This window comes from Dermacentor variabilis, chromosome 2, assembly GCF_050947875.1.
Source record: "Dermacentor variabilis isolate Ectoservices chromosome 2, ASM5094787v1, whole genome shotgun sequence".
NCBI classification, from domain to species: domain Eukaryota; kingdom Metazoa; phylum Arthropoda; class Arachnida; order Ixodida; family Ixodidae; genus Dermacentor; species Dermacentor variabilis.
The window spans coordinates 134070412-134096599 of record NC_134569.1 but is presented as its reverse complement, the minus strand read 5'-3'; the positions used below and the strand labels follow the sequence as shown (position 1 = coordinate 134096599).

General features: G+C 47.0%; 1 protein-coding gene across 2 annotated transcripts; it reads right to left on the bottom strand.

Annotated features, from left to right (window-relative positions):
- Window positions 1–16485: 16485 nt before the first annotated feature.
- Window positions 16486–23070, bottom strand: LOC142572717 (uncharacterized). Of its 2 annotated transcripts, XM_075682020.1 has the most exons (5): window positions 22953–23070; window positions 22540–22767; window positions 19297–19483; window positions 18209–18407; window positions 16486–16844 (listed from the first exon to the last, which is right to left on the bottom strand). In XM_075682020.1, exons 2-5 carry the CDS (start codon window positions 22754–22756, stop codon window positions 16533–16535), a joined length of 915 nt encoding a protein of 304 aa, XP_075538135.1. In that variant the 5' UTR covers window positions 22757–22767; window positions 22953–23070; the 3' UTR covers window positions 16486–16532. The 2 variants fall into 2 exon arrangements, with proteins under 2 accessions (XP_075538135.1, XP_075538136.1); XM_075682021.1 differs by lacking the exon at window positions 22540–22767.
- Between the last annotated feature and the right edge of the window lie 3118 nt (window positions 23071–26188).

Sequence of the window (26188 nt, the reverse complement as noted above, 5' to 3'; positions counted from 1 at the left end):
AGTTAAGACTGCATGGGAAGGCCCGTCAATGCGGACCGCTGGAGAACACCTCATAACGCCGACTGGAATCTGCACGGCAAGAATTACCGTTCATGACCGGACTTACCCTGCCACCTTCGTTATCCTCCAACAGTGTTCACGAGACGTCATTCTCGGCATGAACTTCCTGAACCAACACGGCGCAATCATCGACCTGAAGTCGAAGTCAATAACGCTTTCGTACGATTAAGCTATACCGCCGGAGAGCCCTCGTAGTCACCACGCCTTGAGTGTGCTCGAAGATCAAGTGAGCATCCGGCCACGCTCCAGCATTTCATTCGCAACAAAGTCATTCGACGTATTGGCGCACTGGACTATGAGGTTGTGCCAGACGGCATTTCACATTCACAGCGGCGCCGCGCACGATCTGAAGTGGTTCACGCGGTGTGTCTTAAACCATTTTACGGACGCTGACGAACTTCCTTATTTTGTTGCTCTCTTTGCTATGGGTGTTTTTCTTTATTACTTTCATTTGCAGCATCGGGTCGATGCTTTGTAAGAGGGGCGCATTGACACGTGCACTTGCTTTTCTTTATCGGGCGACAGGTTTCACCGCCTAACAAATGTTATCGCACAGCGTAGGACGCGCCTGCATGTATCGGAAGTTTCTGGAATGTTATCTATGCTTCCATACGCTGTCTGTGACCGAACCTTGTGTATTCTGATCGCATGTGTGCGCAACGCCAATAATGTAGAACTTTGTGAAAGGCACGCGGGTGCCAGCGATTACTCTGGAACATTCTACGACTGCTTTATAAAAGCCGACGCGCTTGACCCGCTGATCAGATTTTGACAATCGCCGACTGTGTTCGCCGTTGTCGCCGTTCTTTAAGTGTAGCCTGTTATTGTGGGCACAAGTTCGCCCAATAAAAGTTAGTTTCGTCTTTCACAGTATTGTTACTGTGTTCTTCATACGTCACTCCACGTGACAATAGAAAGCCTTTCTGGAAATGGATAAACCCGAATTTGAAAGTTATGTATCTTTTTATTCTTGACCACAGGATTCAAACTATGATGGGTGTCAAATGAATGTCTGTGATTAGTGCTTTGCTGTGTTGCATCATTTTTACCTGTATATAGTTACTATAGTGTGCACTATTACTGAACCATGTTTTCACCACTTCTACTTTTGGTATATTGTCTTAATTTTTTTGTTAGTTTTCTTTGTACTATACCACCCCTGCTTGGCCTACAGACTGCGGTATGTTTAAAAAAATAAATACATAAATAATTTGATTTCAGTGACGCCGCCACCATGGACAGCGCATCAACGCTTACGCCCAAAAGTACAGCTCATGGCAGCAGCGGCAGCGCAAGGTAAGATGGGAATCGAAACAAACAAATAAACGAACAAACGAACAACCAACCACACAATTTACAGTCTGTAACAAGTGCGAAAGGTCATGATTTTGGTACTACAAAGGCAAGTAGATCTTCTTTATTAGTAAGCATTCAGTTGGTTTAGGTAAACGGCTTACATATTTCGCCAAACGCTGTCGCATGTTTTCTTAGTTGTGAATGTTGTGACACATTCTGCAAGTTACTATTAAAAAATATCGCTCAGAAAGCAGTCCGAGGACGGGGTTTGCTTGACACAACAAGGAGTTATGAGATGCAATATCTTGGCTCCATCGGCAGCACAAGCAGCGACGGCGCTGTTGCTTTGCGCCATTAAACAGCACATCATTAACTAACCAACCAATTGCAATAGGTAGTCGAAGGCTTCGGCCATTTTAATGCGAAAGAATTATATGGTTCATCAAGTGGAAAATCCAGGGGCGTCACCGGAGATGTGCAAAAATTCACATGGTCCGAGCGGCGGCACCGGCCGTCGCCTTCGCGCTGTTAGGAATGGCCTGCCGAGGTGCTAATATGCAGGGTTTCTCAGCCAGCTGAAGCAGCAGGGTCGGCATTTTCTGGGAAGCCACCGTCATTCTCCAGTCGAATGGCGCCACTAAGTCTACTGTGTGCGGAGAACAATACGCCGACGCCACGTCAGCGACTCTCCGTCGCGGGAAGGCCGAGATGAATTCGAGGAACCAGGCATGTTACTGAACCCGCCACCGCCGATCTGGTCTGCCGTGAGCGGGGGAGTTCCCGAGGGAATGTATCTGGCGGCAACTTCCCACGCGCCTTTCAAGACGCACGAGAATGGAGAACCGGCGGCCACGCTGCGGGGGTCAGCTTGGGGAATAAGAGGCGCCTCGTTTGGTCAAGACGTAAGCCCCGATTTCTGTGAAGCCCGTCTGGCCTCGGTGGGGGCAGTGAAAGCTGTGCGTACGTGTGTGTGTAAGCCCTCCCGCTCAAAGGCGGCTCGGCTACGATGACTCGAACGTTTCCCTCACCTAGGGACCTAGGGAGCACGGAGTGTTTATAAGCAGCTGTTTGTCGGCTGCTAGAATGTGCTCGTCATCATGCTCGTGAGCTGTGTGCTCGTCTTCGTGCTCGTCAGTGTGCTCTGTGATCGTGCTGGTGAGCTGCGTGCTCGTCAGTGTGTTTGGAGCTTCGTTCTCGCATGCTATATGCTTTGTCTTGCGTGCTCCATTTGGGAGTCACGCTAGACTGTCGAATGTATCCCTTGTTCTAACGTAAATATCTGTAAATAAACCCTGTACGCCTAATTCCTCCCAAGTTCCTCCTTACGACCTACAACCCTTACAACTGGTGGCAGTGGCGAGATCGTCCGACAACTCCGACAGCGCATAGCGTTCGCCGCAAGGGCTACCCGGTATAGATTAGGCTTGCACAAGCTGCATTTCAGGACTGCCACCTGTCGCGCTTAGTGGAGTCTATTAGGCCATATCCTCCCTCTTTCTCTATCATGTTTCACTTCCCACTCCGTCTCTCTTGACGACGCTTCACCGTGCTCCTTCACGGGTTGCAGGATTAAGCGCCTTTCCTTTCTTTAGATCACTATCATCATCATCATAATCATCATCATCATCATCATCATCATCATCATCATAATCATCAATATGCATTTGCCGGGAAGCGGCAAATGTGTGGCGCCACGCGTCGCGGCGCTGCAAGTAGGTGCGATGATTTCAGCGAGTTCTGTCGTGCGTTCCAACGGAGAAGCCTTCGACTTCTCAGTCAGTAGCTGCGCCCGGCTCCTTTGGACGTCCACGTGAGTACGCGAACGAGGCCGAGGCGCCATTGGACAGACGTCGCAGTGCTTTCGCATTCAACCATGCACGTGGGAAAGGCCCCTGAATTTTAGGAATACCTTCTGCATGAGTGCAAAGGCGCCGTTGCATCCACTCGAAAGGATCCGGTTGTCCTCCGGCAGAGGCGCACTGCTATATATGACAATGCACACTTTTGTGCGTGCGCATTTTGTGCGGCCCCTTTTTAGTCTTTGTTGAAGTAAAGATCGAAGAACAGACACAGCAAAGGATCGCAATCAGCTTTCTAATGAAACTGGGCAAGAATGGGGCCAGCATTTACCAAACAGAGCAAAAAGACCTATATGGAAAGAATGCCTTGAAACAAAGAACTGCGTTCGAGTAATTCCAGCATTTTCGGGAACGCCGCGATAACCCCAAGGACGACGCAAGATAAGGATATCCCTTCACCTCGCGCGAAGATTAAAACATTAATGGCCTGCGTTCTCTTGCATTCTGTGACCGCCGAATGAGCCTTAGAATGATATTAGAAACAGTTTGTTTGAGAAAGTTGTCTGTACACCACACTTCGACCAAAATTCTGAAAATTAATAAGGTTTCCATCACGATGGGATCCCATAACGTAAAACCATTCGTCTGATATTATTGCGATCATCATCATCAGCCTGGTTACGCCCACTGCAGGGCAAAGGCCTCTCCCATACTTCTCCAACAACCCCGGTCATGTACTAATTGTGGCCATGCCATGCCTGCAAACTTCCTAATCTCATCCGCCCACATAACTTTCTGCCGCCCCCTGCTACGCTTCCCTTCCCTTGGGATCCAGTCCGTAACCCTTAATGACCATCGGTTATCTTCCCTCCTCATTACATGTCCTGCCCATGCCCACTTCTTTTTCTTGATTTCAACTAAGATGTCATTAACTCGCGTTTGTTCCCTCACCCAATCTGCTCTTTTCTTATCCCTTAACGAACGTTACACCTATCATTCTTCTTTCCATAGCTCGTTGCGTCGTCCTCAATTTGAGTAGAACCCTTTTCGTAAGCCTCCAGGTTTCTGCCCCGTAGGTGAGTACTGGTAAGACACAGCTATTATACACTTTTCTCTTGAGGGATAATGGCAACCTGCTGTTCATGATCTGAGAATGCCTGCCAAACGCACCCCAGCCCATTCTTATTCTTCTGATTATTTCCGTCTCATGATCCGGATCCGCCGTCACTACCTGCCCTAAGTAGATGTATTCCCTTACGACTTCCAGTGCCTCGCTGCCTATTGTAAATTGCTGTTCTCTTCCGAGACTGTTAAGCATTACTTTAGTTTTCTGCAGATTAATTTTTAGACCCACTCTTCTGCTTTGCCTCTCCAGGTCAGTGAGCATGCATTGTAATTGGTCCCCTGAGTTACTAAGCAAGGCAATATCATCAGCGAATCGCAAGTTACTAAGGTATTCTCCATTAACTTTTATCCCCAATTCTTCCCAATCCAGGTCTCTGAATACCTCCTGTAAACACGCTGTGAATAGCATTGGAGATATCGTATCTCCCTGCCTGACGCCTTTCTTTATTGGGATTTTGTTGCATGCTTTATGGAGGACTACGGTGGCTGTGGAGCCGCTATAGATATCTTTCAGTATTTTTACATACGGCTCGTCTACACCCTGATTCCGTAATGCCTCTATGACTGCTGAGGTTTCGACAGAATCAAACGCTTTCTCGTAATCAATGAAAGCTATATATAAGGGTTGGTTATATTCCGCACATTTCTCTATCACCTGATTGATAGTGTGAATATGATCTATTGTTGCGTAGCCTTTACGGAATCCTGCCTGGTCTTTTGCGTGACAGAAGTCTAAGGTGTTCCTGATTCTATTTGCGATTACCTCAGTAAATAGTTTGTAGGCAACGGACAGTAAGGTGATCGGTCTATAATTTTTCAAGTCTTTGGCGTCCCCTGTCTTATGGATTAGGATTATGTTAGCGTTCTTCCAAGATTCCGGTACGCTCGAGGTCATGAGGCATTGCGTATACAGGGTGGCCAGTTTCTCTAGAACAATCTGTCCACCATCCTTCAACAAATCTGCTGTTACCTGATCCTCCCCAGCTGCCTTCCCCCTTTGCATAGCTCCTAAGGCTTTCTTTACTTCTTCTGGCGTTACCTGTGGGATTTCGAATTCCTCTAGGCTATTCTCTCTTCCACTATCGTCGTGGGTGCCACTGGTACTGTATAAATCTCTATAGAACTCCTCAGCCACTTGAACTATCTCATCCATATTAGTAACGATATTGCCGGCTTTGTCTCTTAACGCATACATCTGATTCTTGCCAATTCCTAGTTTATTCTTCACTGTTTTTAGGCTTTCTCCGTCTCTGACGTCTCTGAATCTCTGACGTCAAATTCATGTAACCGCCAGCGCCAGCATCGGGTGATGACCCGCAGCTTTCGAACAGCCTATTGAAACGCTCTCCTCGATTTGGTAATTTTGGTTTGCTTTCAAAGCGAACAGCATTGTCGCTTTTACAGGTTTTTCTTATTTAATTGCCTCACAAGAGGCGAGGAGCACGCAGAAGTGGAGAGGGTTTCGTTGGGCCGGGGCTAGTGCACTGAAAGCAGATGAGCTGATAAGGATGGCGGTGCTGGCGTCTGCAATCGTTCCTCTTCGTCTTGCCTAGATTGCGGTGGCTGGTAGAATTTCGCGGTGTCGTGCAATGGAGGGTTAAAATGCCACTGAAACGTATCCTCGGCCAAAAACAGAAAAAAAAGTTGGCAGAGTGATTTGGTATACGTGCCGGAAGAGTTCGATACGTTATACTGCCAAGCAAAATTTTTATTATGCGCAAGGAAATCCGTTCTCCCCAGCAGCTCTAAGTATGCAGTGCTCGAGTGATCAGAGGGGAGACATCTATTCCTTTCAGAACGGAGCAACCTCTGGCTATGAAAACAACTGTTTTGTTGCTCATACTATTGCATCTTTAGTGCTTACACGCCACTTTGACGTCGTGATCGAGTTTTCGCGGTTGTGTGTCGTCGCGTAACACGCAGGTGATGTGGATGCAGCCTGTAAAATTTTGACCAATAGCAGAAGGCTAGCGGCACAGACAATAATAAAATTGGAAAGAATTATTAGAGCATAGCTCTTAATAGCCCGTTCCTGCGGCGAGCGTCGGCGGCATCGGCGTACCGAGAGAACGAGCGCCGCGAACAATGAAAGCGAACGCTGAGCGGGAAATGAAAGAAAGCCAATAGCGAAGAAAGGAGGAGGAAAGCGCAAGAGTTGGGTGTAGCGGAACCATGAGGCGGAAAGCGGTGGAAGAGCGGAGGGGAGACGGGCTGCGCATGCACTGAGTTGCCGGCGACCACGGCATCCGCAGCCGCGTGGGTGGTATTATCTGCGCTTCCGAGGGGGGTGGGAAGGCTGCCGTGAGGTGGGGAGAGCAACACTCATCCGCGGCGTCAGCTGCTAAGGTCAGTCCGCGGTACCAGCGTATGTGACGGGTATAACTGCTGCTGCAACGAGCGATGGTGAGCGGCTATAAGTAAGGCTCGTTATGACGCTCCCTTGGGTGTTGTCGTCGCCGACACTGGTGGCATGGCTCCCCGCGACGAACAGCCGCTCTCGTCGTTGGTGGAACGAAAGAGTGAGGAGGAAAGCGTAGTGCCACGCAAGACGGGCTGCGCGGCGACGATGGCTATGATATGGCGCCAGAGTAGCACGCATCGTCTGCATGGAAACAAACTGCTGAGCAGTGGCTGCTGTAAATCGCACCCACGCGTCACCCACGCGCTGCCTCTTGCGATCTCCCATTTAGCGAGGCAGACGCGCCACGCTTCGCTTCATTTGGAACGTATCGCACAAGACAGATTGTCCGCGCCAGCAAATATATAGCGAAATGAAAACGCGCATAGAGCTGCGCTAGTATTTCGCAATAAAGAGTATCCTAATCGTCAGTGATACTTTTCTTCAGTTCGGCCTAGTCATGCATAATCAGTTTGTACACGTCGTATCAGATGGGGAGTTCTCACAGTTTTCGGGACGTCAGCGGCCGTCGCGTTGGCGAAGACGAGCAGATTGAACGCGTCATCCCCGGTGCTTTTCAAAATGTGGAAGGTCTTGTCAGCATCGGGCATCTGGACAGCTTTTAGACAAGGCCAGCACGTCTTGTATGCGCCACAAGCAAGGCGCACTCGACATCTAGGTACTTACCACCAGAAGTTTCTTGGCGGCTATTTATTGGGTGTATTCACAAGGGTAGTAAGCGCTGACAAAGATGGAAGCCTGCCAAGGTCGTTTTGTTTGGTTTGGTAGATTTAGATGTAGAGCCTCGATGTTAGTGGCACTTAGCCACTCTGGGGAATCGGCCAAGAACCGGGTTTCCATTCATGATGGCACACATGATTGGATTGTATTGTATTTCCTTCTTCGATGGCACGTATCCGCTGCGGGGGATTGGCCAAGATTTGGATGGTATTAGGAAGGTGTTGGTAGCATAAAAACTGGTAAATGTGTCATGTGGAAACGGATAAAAATAATGTTTGAAGAACTTCAGAAAACCGTCTTGAAACAACTATAGATTCCTTCACGGCTGAGCAGACATTCCTGTGGTAGTTGCCAAGAGAAGAAGCTCCTAGAGAAAAGATACTTAAAATGGAAAAATTTTAACTACGTTGCGTGAACGTTGCATGGTTATAAATGTTTTTCTTTAAAGCGCAAAAACGATGGCAGAATAAGAAAAAACTATCAATGGTTTTATCTACTGCACAGAATGGGCACAGAGTGAACGTTGCCAGACCAGCCCTGTGACGATAACAGTTTAATAATGGTGTTCGACAGGGTAACCGGGTAAAAATTACTTCAGTTTTTCTGGTGTGAAAGGAGTTTTTGTGCCAAAGGAATAGGAGGTCTTCATATTCTGAAAAATATTGCTATCGCTGGATTCAAAAAGCCTAGAGCAATTGCGTATCTCCAGTATCTATTAGTAAGGTAAGTTGGTGCCAGAAGTAATGGTAGTACAGGGCCATTTAGGGCCGCTCTGGCGTGGCTGTCAGCCATCTCGTTCATGTGTAATCCCAGATGATCAAGCGCCCAAAGTAATCTAATGAAGTTTATGTGGTCAGGCGCTAGAAAACGAAGTGTGCGTAAAAGGCTAGCACCACTATTTGTTGTGAGCGATGTACACAAAAATAAATAATCCATTATTATCACTATCGTCGATATTGATGAATTTAGGTTACGTAAGGCGCAACTACAGCTAGAAATTCAGCCTGAAATACGAATAAGTAGTGCGGAATTCTAATTGAGAATGACCAGTCTAGAGCAAGAGCGGAAATGCCAATTCCAGATTTTTCTCCACACTGTGAGACGTCTGTTGCGATGACTGTATTTACACAGGCAGCGTTTCGTTTCGTTTTCCTTTCATGATGGCGCATAACCACTAGGGGAATCGGCCAAGGTTTGGATGGTTTCAGGAAATTGCAGTTACTAGTAAAATTGGTAAAATTGTCCGGAAGAAATGAATAAAAATAACGTATTAGGAACCCAAGATCTATCCAAAACAACTATAAATTCTTCCACAGCTGAGCAAACGTCCCTGTGGCAGTTTTCAAAACAGTAGGATCCCAGAGAAAGAATATTCAGAATGGAAAATTTTGAGCCAAGTTGTCTATACCTTGATTCTAAAATGTTTGTCCCTAAAGAAAAAAATCGTGAGCCATTCCACTCAGTGAATGTGGATGACCAGCGAAGCTGTTTAGCACATTGCACAGAGGTGACACAGAATTTTGAACAAAGGTACGAACATATTTATTGTCCTGATCGGTAGTCATCGTGACGATAGGTACGCATACACATTCTCGTATCTCCTCTGTTATTAGATGCGTCCGTCATCGTAAGACAATGAATGGCTCATACCCTGTAATGTAATGCCCAATGTAACTTATATGCTACGCTGAGTTCGGTGCCTCAGAATGCTAATTTGATCGCGGAAAAGTTAGAGCAATGTCCCTAGTTGCGTTTTTTATATGGTGAATGGATGTTTCATCTGTGGATGGTACAAGAAACTAATTACTACATTATTAATTACTAACTAATGAAGCTGTGCCTCGAGTAACATTTCATTGTCATTCTTCTAGTGTGAATACAATATGCACTGTCAGATGTAAGGTTGAACAATTTGTTCCACTTTTCTTCATGGGGAACTGCGCTTGGAGGTTAGAAGTTTAAGCACTGGTTCATATCACCGTAAATAATAATAATAATAAAAATTTTACGCGGCCTCCCCATTACGACGACAGAAGAGAAATGGAATTCTACGCTGGAATGATGAACGGCAACGGAGCCAGCTGTGGAAGAAGACGACGATGCTCGAGCCGTTGGGCGCGTTAAGTTAAGGCGCTCAAGCGCGCTCTAGCCAGCAGAGTGCGCTCTTTTACACTTAACTCTAGGCACTATAACTTAACGGTTAAAAAGCGACTTCCGGTGCGTGATTGCGGAGCGCGCTCTATACGCTCCATTTGGAAACGGTGCGCGAGAGCGCGCGCCTGCTACGGCTTCCGGAAAGATGACGTGTTTCCTACTCTTTCCACTGACGCGAGTCCGTTCTCCTTGCCCACTCGTTCCTCCCGCCGCCGCGCAGCCGGGCGTAGAGCAGCAGGCGAGATCGGGAACGTGTTGGGCGCGCTTTGAGCTTGGCGTGTGCGTTGAGCTTGCATCGCATACGTAAGCCGCTGCTGCTGCCTCCATCGCCGCGCGTCAAGTTCTTCTACCTCTTCATCGTCTAACAAGAACCGCAGGAGTACGGTCGGCGGGGCCATTTTCGAAAAGCGCGCGAAGTGCGAGAGCGGATGCGGAAGCAGCATAACATTCGCCATGACCCGAATACAGTCGGCGAAAATGGCCGTTAAGTTAAGCTCCGAAGGCGCCGCACTCGAGCGCACTCGAGCGTGCTCCTTTGGAGTTCCGAGCGCGCTAACTTATAACGTGCCCATTGCTGATGATAATAGTTGTAGTTGATGATGACGACGATGGTTTTCTTACCACTGAATGGCTCATTGCCCCTTAAGCAATGAGCGGCAACGGAGCCAGCTGTGAAGAAGACGACGGTGCTCGAGCCATTGCTGATGATGCTAGTTGTAGTTGATGATGACGACGATGATTTCCTCTTGCATATGAATGGCTCATTACCTCTTAAGCAGCGGGCGGCAACCACCGTGGCGGCAACGGAGCCAGCTGTGAAGAAGACGACGATGCTCGAGCCATTGCTGATGACGCTAGTTGTAGTTGATGATGACGACGATGATTTCCTCTTGCCTATGAATGGCTCATTACCTCTTAAGCAGTGAGCGGCAACCACCGTGGCGGCAACGGAGCCAGCTGTGAAGAAGACGACGATGCTCGAGCCATTGCTGATGATGCTAGTTGAAGTTGATGATGATGACGATGGTTTCCTCTTGCCTATGAATGGCTCATTACCTCTTAAGCAGTGAGCGGCAACGGAGCCAGCGCTGGGAGACGGCGACGACGAACGCGTGAGCTGTGGCACGAGCGCGCTCCCGCGGTATCGCCGAGTGGCGCCAACCAGCTAAATTCGCGAGTTATTCGCGGACGACGGAAGTGCCTTAGCCAAATACAGCTTCGCTGTGTAAAAGAACGGCGACTGAATAAGCAAAAATGATCTATAGTTTCATCCTCTCCGCAGTTGGGCACGGAGGGCAGGTTGCCAGACCAGCCCTGTGACAATAAACGCTTAAGACCGGTATTCCCCCCGCGACAACATAATCGGGTAAAAATTACTTGTTTTTCTAGCACGAAAGGAATTCTTGTGCCGAGAGAATGGGAGGTGTCCACATTCTGAAAAATTTGGATTCCCAGCATCAAGCGCGGCTCAACGGTTCGTCAAAGGTTCAAAGTGTTCAAATTAACGTGCATTTCATCCCGGACTTCCGCAATTTTTTTTTTTGTAGTTTGCTCTCGAGTTAGTGTAGATCAATTAGTTTAACTCAATAATTCACCGCCCCCCCCTCCCCCCCCCCCCCCCCCCCAATGAAGCTGCTACCAAGTTTGCGTTTCTCCTAGTGCAGTGATTTTAACTCCGCAGTTACATCAACGTGCACCGATGGCCTGGTATCACTCCAAGGATACGAGTAGAGGAAATTTGCCCTACACCGAAAATTTCATTGTGGTGATAAATAAATATATCCACTTCTTTATCACGTACTAGTCTTTTCCATAGGTTCCAACGGGGGATTTTTCTTCCCTCTTTCTTTTACCGTCATTGCCACATGATGCATTGTCGCGTTTCACGTGACGCCAAGCAGCCCCGGGAAGAACGTTAGCGTTTTCGACGCTGTAGTTTTCTCGTGAGTAGTTTCGGTTTTCAGTTCACTTGCGGTTCAGTTCGACAACCTGCCTGGAACGCTTCAACGGCATCGGGTCTGACAACTATCGCACCGGGAAGTGCGCTGCTGCTACTCTGTTATCCTTGACCTTCTTTTATTCTTTTTATTATTTAAGTTACTTTCTATTAGATCTCGATCAGTTATAAGTGTGCACGAGTCACTTTTATTTCGCAGGTAGAGTAGCTGTATACGCACCCTACGGGAACAGAGTTGCGCTTAGGTTCGCCATCTTGTCCGCCGACGCATCCAGGTTATGCAGTAAAGCCAATCCTCTTGAATGCAGGAGACGGCGAGGCGCGGCGGCGGAGTGTGCTTGCTCGTTCATACCGCGTCGTTGGCGGCAAGACTTTCACGTGAACGATGGGGGTGAAATGCGAAAAAAAAAAAAGAAAAACCGTGTACTTAGATTTAGGTGCACGTTAAAGCAACACGGGTGGTCAAAATTTCTGGAGTTCCCTACTACGGCGTGCCTCATCGTGGTTTTTTGACACGTAAAACCCCATAATTTTTTCAGGACTTCCGCATCAAAGAAAAAGGGAAAACTCGAAGAAAGAACCAACTTAGATCAAATTGATGCTATAAATTGTTCTACGAGTCACAATTGGCAGAAACATTTTTTTTTGTCTTAAATATAAGAAAACTGCGAACCTACACTATTCTAGATAAAGTAAGTTCTAAAAATCTCTCGTCTCACGTCATTTTTGACACAGTTCTTTGTAAGATAATATAGATAATTTGAGTAAACAGCGATTGCGGATAGAACAAGTGCTACGAATTATCTATGCTTCGTGCTTTATAAATAACGCAAGCGAAGTAGAATTTTGCGCAGATCGAGTTAGGACTGGTGTAATAGAAGCTAGATGCGTCTTCAAACTTTTATACTCGCAGTTTGATGGACTACGACGGACTGTATAGACCTGTATTATATATATATATATATATATATATATATGGTACGCACATTTGTAGAGCATCTTCAGAAACTACCGATCAAGTTGTTTCCTTTACGATACGTCTCACGTAGTCCTTTTTTCCGGGTTGCAAAGAAAGCCCGCGAAATATGAAAAAAACTACGTGATGCAGCGCGCTTGCGCAGTGTATCGTGCTGATATCAAGCGTGCTTTCGGTGAACAAGGTCGGCTCCCGTCGGATGACGGCGAAAATGCATGCCGCTGGCCGAACGGTGTCGATGAGATAAAGAACACCCTGCCGCTTCGTCGTCGCCAGTCATGAAGGAAAGTATTATCCAGCAGGAAATTTTAAAAGAAAGTAACCATAGTCGTTGGAAAGGCAAGAGAAAGCCCCGAAGTTGGTGGAATAAAGAAATTTAAGAAGCAATTAAGACTAGATGTGATGCATTGAGAGAGTACGAAGTAGCTAAACAGGCTCAAACTACCACAGGAAGAAATAGCAAAAAAAAAAAAGAAAGTATACAGTGCAAAAAAAAAAAAAAGAGATCTGGAGGTACAGATTCAAATGCACGCAAAAATGAAAAGTGCAGGTGAACAGCGGGTGAAAGATATACGGGAGAAAACAAAAACAGCCCGAAGAAAGTTCTGGAACCACATGAAAGCACTAGGGAAGAACACTGAAACAGAGCAAACAATATATCACAGTAGGGAAAATAAGCTTGCTGTAGATGAAGGAGTAATATACATTATAACGACTGTAAAAAAGGCATTTAGCAGCACAGGTGACAAGGATGCGGTGTCTGTGGATATATTTACAGAAACAACTTCTGACAGGGCGAGTGATTTAGGCAGCCTAGACTGGAAAAAAGCAGAAAAAAAAGTCACTAATCATACAGCAACAAGACAAGATGAAATTCCAATCGAAATAATAAGGGAACTGGGGGAAGAAAGCAAGAAGGTCTTATGAAGCAGTACGGGCAGAAATGTGATCAACATCTTTTGAGGTGAGAGAAGCACAAAGTAATATATCTCATGAGGACAGAATGAGACACATGGAGTTTTCAAAACAACTAGAGCTTTTCAGCACTTGTACAGAGAAAATGTGGACTCCCAGTGTCAAAAAAGAACCAGAAAGCTATCGGGAAAGTACACAGGCCACATTATTAGAGGGACAAAAAGAGCATATGACACGTAAAGTTAAACAGGCGGAGTGCGAACAATGGTTAGAGAAAATGTAAGAAAAGAAACTGATGGCATACTATAGACTAGGTAAGAAAAAGATCAGGAAGGAAATGTTCTATGATGACTCAAGAGCATGTGTACTTCTTTTTGAGGTTAGGTCGGGCTGTCTGAGAACGCAAAGTTTTAACAGGAGGTTTACCCAAGAAAGTTGCTTGTGTGCGGCATGCGGAAAAACTTCGCAAACCATTACACATACCTTGCTGGAATGCCAAGGTATGCATATCTAGTGGTAAGCAGAAATGGGGTCAGTTTTCAGGGTGCCCTGAGGTTTAAAAACTGTACCGAAGGGATAAACAGTGGCGTGGTAAACGAAAGTAAGAGACGATTGGACGATTGGTGGCGCATAAGCAGAGAGAGGGACGTGGAATAAATATATATTTATGTAACTGCAGAATAGAACAACTGTGTACAGAAAAAGGTAGAAATTAGAAACTTTTCCCAATAAAATGACATAAACAATAGACTAGAGTGTGGTGGCACAAGCCACCGCCCCGTTTCAAAGGGGATTAAGCTTCTAACGATCATCATCGTCATCTTCTTCGTCAGTTCGTTTGCGCACTTAAACAATCATCAACATTATGCTCATCATGTCCCTCACAGGCAGTCCATGAGGTTAGTGAATGAAGAAACATTATTGCAGGTCCGGCAAGGACGCGAACTCGTCGCGCACCCGGCTAGTCCCACGTCGGGACCGGCAGGTTTAGCCCACCGGCCCGTTCGCGGGCACGCCGGACGGCCAGGATTTGCTTTTCTAGAGCGGGGCAACGCAGAAGCGAGTCCCACATCTCCTTGATGAACTTGGGGTATGTCGACCCGCACTCCCAGAGCATGTGCGCTAGAGTGGAGGTCTGGCCGCAGGACGGGCAGGCGTCGTCCCGATGCACGTCGGGGTAAGCCTCGTGGACAACGGACAGACACGGATATGTGCTGGTCTGTAGAAGTCTAAGCGAAACGGCTTGCGCCCTATCGAACTTGGGGTGAGGGGGTGGAAAGACCCTTCTAGACACGTAGAATGATTTAATAACCTCGTTGTGAGTAGCGGCAGCGTTCCTGTGGCCGTAGGGAGGAGGGGAGTCGACGCTCCGTCCACGAGGTTAGTGTCCACTACAAGATCGCGACAAAGTGCTTGGACCATGGTCACGCCTTTGCTTATTAGGGCGTGACCATGGTCTAAACACTTTACTCACTCTGAGAGGACATCTGTGTCGGCTTCAGTTTTCTTCGACATACTGGGGACTCGTGACGTCGCATGTTTCGATGGACCTTCGTTTGAATTCCTTGGTTTTGGTTATTATCTGGAATTCTCCTATTACACCGGCCATCAAGGAGCGAAGAAGCTTTCATGTTCGAAACTCATTGAACGATATAAGTTAACGGCGACTCGCTATTCTTTGGCCGGACGTCTGCCAGACGTCGGTACATAAAGTGGAACACCGTCCCTACGCAAGTTCGGGTGAATCGCAAGTCGGGTTGCCCCAACGTAAATGTACTGAGACGGTTGTCGGGCTGGAATTTGCCTCTGTGGATCCACTGGGCAAATTAAACACAAAGGCATCACATCGTGCAGTGCCAAGTCGCCTGTGCTGGTAGACTAACTCACTCAGCATAGTGGATGTACTGCCGAATGAGCTCCAGTCACCGGTTCAGAGCTAAGAATGCAACAACGCGAATCTCTATTCTACCGCCTTGACGCGGGTTACGTTTACCGCGCAGAAATTCACCTACCAGAAAAAAGATTTTGTGAAAACGCTGCCGGGTGGGGTTATGCGAATCCTGGCTTACTATTCGATGCACTCGAGTCGGGTTCGTGTCAACGAAGTAGCCTGTTGCGTATTGTCAAAGTGGGATTTGTGTGCATCCTTAACATGGGTTGACATCGACGTAATACAGGTTGGGAAATATTTACCACTGACCGTTTGCGGTGCTTAGTGGTTAGGTCTCTCAGGCAAAAATCAATAAATATTTTCATATCGGAGCAAGGTTCGAGCAGCACGTTTAAATACACATGCCGCTTGTTTCTTTCGTTTTCTGTTCTCCTTTCCGGTTGCGCGTAGAACTGATCGCGCGCTCTGCTTTTAGCAGCTTCTCTCAAATGGCTCAATGGACGCAGGGTGACCGCTGGCGCGTATTTCAGTCGTCGCGATGTCCGACTTACCCGATGAAGTTGACGACGGGGCCCCCTAGGAATATCCATTCGCGACATTCAATGTTATATTTCATTTAGATACTCTGATTTGAAATGCAGGAATGTTTGCTGTTAAGAAAACACTTATGTAAAATGTGCACAAACAAATCCTTAACGCCACTGTGTACTGAATAGGAAATGTACGGCCTATGCATGCCAGTCAAAAAATAAGGAATTATCAAGACGAAAATGGTTAAGAGCCGTAAGCAAGCAACCACATACGATGGGCCGTGTTGCCATATTTTTGTTCAAAAGGGCAAAAACAAATTGAGCCGGGAAGCCGAAAAATAAAGCAGCTAAACATGAAAATTATTTTACAATAGCTGTAGAACATTGTAAATATCTGTAACATTGGTCCACAATATCATCCGACATCGCGAAATCACGGAAGGCCTCCGGTAGATACCTTGTGCACCTGGATTTTAATACTATGAGCCGAAATTCGTGGCCCCTGACTAAACTAGTGCTCATCATTTCTCTGACAGTCACGATTTTAAGAACTCTAGAATGCCCAAACCTTATTGGAACGCGATCAGGTATTCATATATAGCCCCCCAGTTGGAGACCAAATAATCACATTCTTTTGCACGTATGTTGACACACGGCGGCGTTTTTAATGCGGCTCGCGGCCCACCAGGTTTAGCCGATGGCGTATATCTTCGTGAAGTCTCCACCCCTGAAGGGCCAGCGGAAGAGGGTCTTGATGTCCGAGCACCGCTTGAGGCCGATCTTCCTCTCGAAGTAGACCTCCTCCGTGTCTCGCATTTTCACGATGGCGGTGACGCACGGTGCGTCTTGCAGCACGGATGCCAGAAGCGCCTCGGCGATGTCCTCCGAGTCGGCGAAGATGCCGCGCACGATGCGGTTCCCGTAGATGTCTCCCGTCGAGAATCCGTAGCCGCACACGGTCTTCGAGCCGCGCCGGGCGACTGCGGTGTGGGCGTCCGCCTCCTGCGAAGGGCGATGCGCCACACTGCCCATGTGCGCGCAAGAAAGCCTGCCATAGGAATGGACGGCTTATGGTGTGCGACGGCGCCCTGAAGCAGTTGGTCAGCTGGAAAGGCGCTAAAGCTCTGCTCCATCGATAAGAGCAAAGCCGGGAGTGTGCTGACCTTGCCCGCTTAAGCAGCCTGCTAATTTAGCGCTCAAAGAGGACAACGAGAAATAAGACTGCTGCACTACTCTGTCAATGCATAACGGGTGTCTCACGTGAAACGAAAAGCTTTAGAGCAACCTAAGACGACTAAAAACAATATGTCGTTGGTCGCAATCATCCAGGGTACACAAATTTTTTTTAAAAGTTTTTAAAGGTCAGGTTACGTGAAGAACCCGGTGTGTACCTCTAAAAAATCAGAACATGTGCATCTCAGGGAAATACAGCTTTATAATTCACTTTTCCAGAATCCTAACCATACGTTTAGAGTTTGTATAAATGTGTGGTATAAATGTGTGTATAATTGTGGTCGCTCCTGCACCACTTCCATAACACAAACGAAGGCTCTGTGGGAGCACTGTAACCGTTTTTCTGGCAACAATATTGTTTCAAACCCTTGACAAAACCATTAAAGAGCAATTAAAAATGACATGAACGCACTTAATGTTTTGATTGTGATGGTCGTTGATAAGTTCCACTGGTACATGCCGTGACAACAAAAGACTCGGAAGCGTCGAACCAATCCTGTCTGCATGCCTCACTGGACATTGTTGTTTGCTGATGTCGAAATAAATATTGAACGAATAGATCATGCCAGAACACACTATGTCCCTCCTCCTGCGGAGAGTTTCGTTGCCACACCGGATGTGGTTCATGAGGAAATAATTTATAGGGTGCAATAGCAACACCCCAGCAAGTGGGGAGGGTGGATGAAGGATTCTTTAGGTGCAGCTCTTAACTGCGTTGAATTTATTTTTCACAGAAAAAGAGGGAGGGGGCATAGCAATTCAATCCATAATGACGCTTGCGTTTACACTGAGTCGAGATTCACTGTATGAGAGAGCCTGTGGCAAGGAGTATAGTTACCATACCGGATATCACCCTTAAGGAGAGAATTTGTGGCATGCAGAAGCAACACCGCATTCGGGGGCTACAGCGGGTTTGTTGGGTGTCGTTATTTATTGCGCACAGTTTCGTCGTAACAGAACATAGAAAAACAAAAAGAGAGGAGGGGACGCAGCTATTCGATAGTGCAGACGCTTACGTTTGGTCTGAGCCAAAATGTGCCGTATGCGAGGTTACTATAAGTGAATACCACTGTTAGCTCAACGGGTAGAAACACCGTGAGCGAGAAATGAAGGCAGAGTGGAACGCCGCTTACGGCCAGGCACAGCTCGACGAACTTCTGGCGTGAGCAGCCGAAGACTTGCTCGTCATACCGCACGACCATCGGAAGCGTCTCCTCGCCGACGGCCTCCACCACGATGCCCGGTACAGTCTGCACCAGTGCTGACACGTTGGGCTTCCCGGGACCCAGGGACTTGAGCTCGCGGGCGTACATTTGGAAGCTGTGCTTGTCCCTGCACGTTTGCGGCCGAACGCAGAGTGAACCGGCGGGTCGAGAAGCGAGCGAGCAAGTGTAATTGTGATTAGCTATTTCAGCAGACTAGAGGGGCATAAAAAAATGCTTGTCGCCCTCCGATGAATACAGATGCGTATTTCCTCTAGTTTATTATAAGATTTTCCGCATATTATGCAAACTTGCTCTTGGTTTCCCGCTTTATATGCCATACACAAAGTATTCTTACAATGAAGAAATAATGTTTTAAAATAATTGATGAATATGCTGCAATATTGAAAAAAAGAAAGAAAAAGTTTTCGGGCGTATTAGTCAGTAATAAATAATGATGTCACTATTCTGCAAACTGCATATATTAATGCGTCTAAAGCGGAGAAAACTGTGAAATATAACCACAGTGAAATATACTATTCTTTGAGCATGCAATTTCGCAAGGCCCTCGTATATGCTATAACAATTTAATGTAAGCCTATATTTCCCCACAACTTTGTGCACTTATGATGCTGTAACAGACATAGCTTACAGAAATGCAATAACTGTCGTTGGCGCAGAGTTGCGGATTTGTAAACTTTCCACTGCTTTTTTTATCCTTGCGAATGCTACTGATTCTAGGAAATTTTCGTTGAAAAGTGTGCCATCGTAAATCAAAATTGTGCCTCCTACAGTTGCTAGAATTTGACTTTCTCTTCCAAATGCAACGAATTTCATTCAAATCGGTATAGAGTGAATTTTGTAAGCGTATCATTTATGTGTTTTTCGCACGTATTCGCGAATAGGGAAATCGGGAGTTTTTGCACCGAGGTAGGGGTACCTCTTAAAAAAGGAAAGCAGTCATTCTGATACCGTAGCAAAACTTACACAGCAGTGCTGGTCGGCACAGCTTAACTTGCCTGAACAAGCGGACCTGCGACGGCAGGCAGTGGAGGTACATGTTCTGGGAGCCCACGTGCCGCAAGGACTCGTCGAGCAGCCGCTTGCCGATGCCTTGGCGCCTCCACTTGGCCACGACGCCCAGCAGCGCCAGGTAGGCCATGTCTGTGCCCACGAACGGCACGGCGCACACACCGTACAGCTCGCCTGCGTTGATTGCGCGGCGAAGGTTGCGACGGGTTGAATTATACTTTAGGCGACAAGCGAGACGTGGCCAACGGGGACGGCGTATAGTGAACGAGGAAGGATCGGCGTTTGTTCGTCCGACGAGCAGCTGAGTGCGAGGAGCGATGTACGAGTGCTTGCTCGTTCGTAGCGGGTCAAGTGTTACAGAAAAAATTCAGCCGCCGCAACTACAGTTGAGCCCTACGTGTACGATGAGAAAGGTGGTAGTTTGCTAGTAGAATGGCTCAACACCAATGATTTTTCTGAAGCGAAACATGCACCGCATGTTCTGAAGATGAAATGTTTATATGACACTGCTAAAGATGCTCACTGTGTTAATTTTAAAATTTGACGTCTATAGAGTAAGTCTACGTCATTATGAATCCGCATGAATAATTCTGAGATTGTGTAGTTAATTTACACAGTGTTGATCGGCAGCAGTAGTACATCACTTGACACAAATACTCAATGCTCATGGGTTCACTGATTGTGGTTTTGACCGTGTCTTAATTGATGACATCACTGCTGGTTTCGCTGGTGGAGTCACCAATTGGGACCTAGCAAGCCCGATGTCCGTCATCGCCGACGTCAACACGGAGTTGTGGAAAAAACTCTGGTGTACACCTAGAATCCGATAACAAATGTGTCAAGCAATAAGTGATTGCGCTTCGTTTTATCGGTGCTCACCTTGAGCGCTACCTGGGCATTTGATGATCTGTGCGCTCCAGATGCAGTCCCAGGTTTGTGTTTGAGACGATATATGTTATAGACTGTACTGGCTTCGAGAGCAGCCTACAAACATGGTCAGAAAATAAACGGTCTAGATTCGACAGGAATGCTTCGCAATAAAATGAACGCGCATTATTGAGATCTTACAAAGCGATTGGCTTTGATTCGATATTTTGTTTGTGATGTTATGGTAAGCATACGTAAATGTACTCTACCTGGTCCAGAATAATTGCATGGTAATGCGGCAAAGCCTAATGAATATTGACAGAAGCAACTTTCTGCTACAAACGTGCACAAGCTGCCCATTTCGAGCAAGTCGCGAGGATTATTCAGTGACACCAGAGCATGTTTATCATGGGCGCAATAATCTCGTTCTGTAGTGCGATGAAAAAGTGACAGAATGGAACAGGCTAGAACAGTGATGCCTAGGTATGAAAATTGCGGCTGTGACAACAAGAGCTAGTGGCACCTTCGAAGTTCTGTTATGCAGACTTCAGCAGTTTCTTGAGACTAAGGAAGTGCACTATCGCGCCTGTCTTGAACTGAGCACGTAGTTTAAGTCACACTAAGCAAAAATGAAGTGTTTTTTTTTTGTAGTTTATTTTTTGTTTCGGGAGGGTTTACCTCATGGCGTATGAAAGTAAATAAAGTACTATAGAAGCTTGGAACTGTGCGTCGGGCAGGAACCCCAGCAGTGTCTCTGCAAACTGATTGTCCCTTCCCCGATGGGTGTAGTATTCAGGTACGTGAGAGTTCAGTCCAGCTTTTCTTAAGAGCTTAAGTATTATCACCCAGGTTCTAGAGCACCGCCAAAGCAGGTGTCGAGCATCTGATGTTGCCACAGGAACAGAGCACATAAGACACGTTCCGTGGTCGTCTTTTGTCGATAACCAAGCACAGGTGTAACGGATGGGGGAAGATCATTGTAGTCCGGAGCCTTCGGGCAAGTAGCTTTTCGCAGTAGGTTTTAATGCGGAGCCTTATATAGAAAGCTCTAAGCCAGGTCACGGAAGGTTACTTTCAGTGTATCGGTTCACCTTTAAAAAAAAAGCAAATTACCACTTAAAATACGGCAAAATAGGGCTACAATGTTAATCTCGACCTAACGATGTTTATAGCATCCAAAACTCATGAGGATGTATGCACGGAGAACGAAACTTAAAATAAAAATAAATTTCTTAGTTTCATGATAAGTGTAAAGTGATAAGGCAACGTAGAACTTTGAATATAGCCAATGAGGATTATCTATGCAGTAGGCGTTCGTTTAAGGTGAGTCATGTAACCGTACGACAATTTCGGGGTCGTGGGTCCTTTGGGCATGATAGCCACCTCACCCTCAATAAATTCCGAAGCTCCGCCCCCCTTCACGCGCTAGAGTCGCAGCTACTGCATAGCTGGCGCACAGGCTGGTGCGGAGGCAAGAGCTCATTGGTGCATTGACTGGGCACCGAGCGCCGCTCGCTTCTGCTCTCGCTCTCGCGTGAACTGCGAACATGCCTCAATCAGAAAAGGTCAGCGTTGCTACGGATAGGCAGTGCTGCCCTAATCTAACGGAAGAAGATAGGCAAGAACGTTTAGTTCGCAAAGGATCAAATAAAGAGCCACCATAAGATGCTTTCTATTAACCGTTTTCGGTTTCACTTCCCCGGAGATCTATGTATCGTTACGAAATGACACAGAAGCAGTGACGTGGCCACGCGAGTATTTGGCCCTCGTTCGACAAACTACCCTGCGAGCCGGACTGCCAAAACGTCCCGATGTCCTGCTGCCCCGTGACCACTTACTGTGTCATGATCCCAAAACAAATACAGCTCTTTGGAAACGAAACCCAAACGCGTTCGTAAAAAAAGTTGTCATTGTAAATATTGTTTTCAAGACGTTCTGAGGATTGCCAGTATATCTTTCTGGGAATTCGAGGTCCGGGAACTTCGGCAATTAATTCAAAAGACGAACAGTCAGAAATGTTACGTCAATATAGCCTGCTCCTTCAAACACATTGCGCTTTTGTAGAAAAAAAATTGGATGTACAGTAGTGAAGAGTTACACTAGCATGCTACACATACCAAACAGTCGTCACAAAGGCGAGCTCAGAAGAACCAGCGTTCCAGACGCTCGATAGGCGAACGCGGCGTGTAATTAGTCTCGTGTTCACAAACGCTACTACGTAATAGCAGAAGAAACGCGCATCTGCCCGACGCGCTACAAAATGGTGAACATGGATAACTGGAACGTAGTGCACTCATCGCGGACGCGCGGCGTCTGGTCGTCGTAAGACCCAGCCGTGTGGAAAGGGCTAAAATTTCTCGCACCGTCATCGGTTATTGCTCCGTAAATGCTTCCGGGGTCTGTCTTCCAGAGGGTCTCGAGATGGTGAGTGCCAGTCACGAAGCCTATCTCGAGACGGAGCTGTTTCGTGAGAGGCAACTCCTCCCAAAGCAGCGGCCTGATCGTGTACTCCCTCGGGCCCGTGCTGGTCGAGGACTTGCTGGTGCTGGCAACGGGCTCTGGCTCGTTCGGGCTCGACATGACTCGAGCGCCTGCACGCGGTCACGAAGAAACAACGGTGGCAGCGCTGACGTCAAAGCTATACCGACTGAGAATCGTTCACCTATGGAGCAGAGTGAAGCGCAGTTTCTAAGCTTTCAACATCGTTGCGCGTTTTTAGTCATTTAGCGGAATGAACAGCAATAACGAAGCAGCACAATGACTGGAAAAGACGCACCTTTTTTTGTTGTTGTCCAAGAGCACAATGAACGACCTAGCCTTGCGCCGGCAGACCGCTTCTTCTTCTGTTTCGAATGTTAAGCATGCGCGTGGGCGCGTGCTCGTGAGTATGCCAGTTTGGTTGCCCGAAAGAAAAAGGAAACGAGAAAGAACGAGGAAAAACATGAGTTAAATCTGCCATCCTCGAGCTTTTGCAACAAGAAATTCTGTACAATTAATAGCATCATGAAAACTATAAAGAAGTTGCGTCATCTGCTTACTATTTCTTTATTGCTCTGTCAAAAGTTCGCCAGGATATAAGAATATTTTTGTGTGTCTATGGTGATTGCTAAACGCTGGAAATAAAGGCGCCAATAAACGTGTTGCAGCTGGGTAGATAGCAAATACACAAAACAATTGAGCATGCAGGCTAACGCCTCTATCGGTGTGATTGAACAAAGTAACATGGAGACGACCACTGATAGGGCGGTTCATCTGTTGCTCGTTTACAAGTCGTTGATATTGACCAGGAGATTTGTGTGTGGTTTAGCGGTTACCAGTATAAACGTCTACCAACAATAACCCAGAAGACAGTCTTTCCCAGACCGGCTTACCTGGCGACAGTCTGATCAGAAATATCAGTGGGCCAATCACCCTTTGTTCTCTTCTCTGGAATATGCAGAACGACGACGAACTTGTCAGCCTGCAATGGAGACTTACAAATAAAGCAGACAAGTGCGTTTTCTTGTTGTCATGCTTGACTACAGGATGAAATGACGGCAAGCCGTGGATACCATCGTCTCATCACTTGTTCCTCGTCTCAACGTTATTCGAAAAATCGCTCGTGCACGTTGGGAAAGCCATACGACTTCAGTGATCAAGCTGCACACCGTGCTCGACAGAGTACTTCGACAGCTGCCTTTGGTCTCGCCATCCGAAACGTACAGTACCGCACCTTACAACCACCTACACCGAAAATGCCTCAAGATTGCCCTTGGTGAACCAAACGCAACAGAGAATCAAAAAGTTCTTCATGGGTCCCGATCGCTGCTTCTGCGTATACTCCCGTATCAAAGACTACAGATGCAGAATTCGCCGCTTGAGCAATTCAGACACTGGAAAATTTCGGCTCCAACGCTTCCGAAGAAACACGGGCTCCCGAGCTTTCGTCGCTCTCACTATTCTCAGAGCTCTTGGTAATAATTCGTCACGAAGAAGAGAGCGACCGGGGCCGCTTCGGTCTGAGAAAGGAATCTAAATATTCCTGGTACTACCGGCAACTGTAGCCCAGACCTGTGCGGCACCTGCGGCTTAGTGCTGGAGCCGTTAGGTAAAACATATAGACACCACCCACGAGTGTTCACCGACAAAGCGGTTGACCTGGAACGAGAGTTTGGTGCTTCAGGTATCATTATAGCGTCCCTGGCAGCCTCATGGGCTGCCCGACTGGAGTGGGTTGTTTTTACGACGGCAAGCGAAAGTATAGCAATTGAAGCTGCCTTGCGGAAACTTAAATCTTGCTCAGTGCAACCGGTATTGTGATATTACCGGAGTGCACGAGAGCATGCCAGGTACGCCAGTGAGGATCTCCGTGTGGCATTTACATACAGCTGTCTTTACGCAGCATCAAGCACCTTGGCAGGTTAAGATTTCACCTGGACTTTCTGCGGCTTCCACCGCACTTTAGCGTATCCGTAAATTAAGGTACAGACGGTCTTGCGCGCCAAGAAATAACCTACAGACCGACGGTGAAATTACCACAAAACATTCAACCAGTGTAACAGACGACCATTGTGAACCATTTTCACTGCTTGGGGTCTTCAACATAGCCCTGCCTGAGCAAGGGACTTAGCTGATCGGAAGTCTCCTTAATATTGCGTGTCAGTACCGTTAGTACCCATTCAGCGAGATTACCGGGGTAGCGATGCAGGATAGAAGTGTCACCCTCACCAATGTGTTCATTCTGCCAGGCCCATGGTGATATAAAACTTTACTTGCTGGAATGACCAGAATTTGTGGGAGAGCGCAACACTCCATACTTCATAAACTGAAGCGTAATCTCTCCGTCCGTGCGCTACAGTGGATGTATGGATCTTTCCGCAAGGACACTAGATTTTTAGGAGTGAAGTGTTTCGCCACCTCATGAAGTTTTTCTAAACACACTGCCTTATTCAACGAGTGATGAAGTTTAGCAAGTAATGCTAAAATTTACCAATCACCTAATGCAATTGATAGCCCTATTGGATGCAGATTGAACTGTATGTTGTGATGAACTGCGTGTTCTTATGCACATTTATCCCCGCACGGTAGAAGACGCTAGGGCGGAGCAATATCCAGCATGCATTTGTGAGGCTGTGGTTGGCGCATCATAACCGCAGTTGCTTTTGCGCCCATAAAAGCTTACATAAATAAGTTTGCAAGGCTAGATCCCTCAGTTAGGACATAAAACGAGAGCCGAGAATAGCTAAGTACTCGGAATGAGGAACTTTGTTCTCTGGTAAGTAAGCAAGAAAACTACCCGCGAATAGACTCGGGTGCAAACATGAAACATGTAGCTGCGTCACTGCATGTTCACATTAAATCGCGTCCTGGCACCTTGGTCGCTGGCCTATAGTATTCACAAGGCCACCAAAGCGCTAATGCGCTTTTTGAAGACAACCGTACTAGACTAGCACTTGTGTGTGAACACTTATTGTGAGTGAAACCGCCATACACGTGAGTTAGGAAACACGGTGAAGGCGGGAGATGGAAACTCAATAGGATGAGCAAAATGAAAACAAGGTGAAAGGAGCAGCCGACGTTCCGGCAAGTGGGCTTGTCTTCTTCGACGCGATGTGTCGCCTTGAAAAAGACAAGTCCACTTGTCGAAACGCTGGCTGCTGCTTTCACCTTGTTTTCGTTTTGCCCGTCATATACGTGAGCGGTCATTCGTCTGCAGGTGCGCGCACAATGGCTATCCTTCTTCTTTCCTCCTTATTTCTCTTTCTCACTGTAGGGTAGCCATCCAGGCGAGAATACAGTCAATGTACATGATTTTCCTTCTTGTCTTTTCTCTTTGTCTTTGTCTTTTTCTCTATATACTAAGGTACTGCGCGGAGCACGGAACTCCATTCTAAGGCAGGACACACATGCAACTAATATGCTCCCGTACGCCTGCTCTACTTCCTATCAACCTTTCCCGGGCGATGGAAGCGAGTATTCGGAAATTTTGAGCTGGGGTTACCCTGACGCCTGCTGTTAACATGGTCTCAGGAT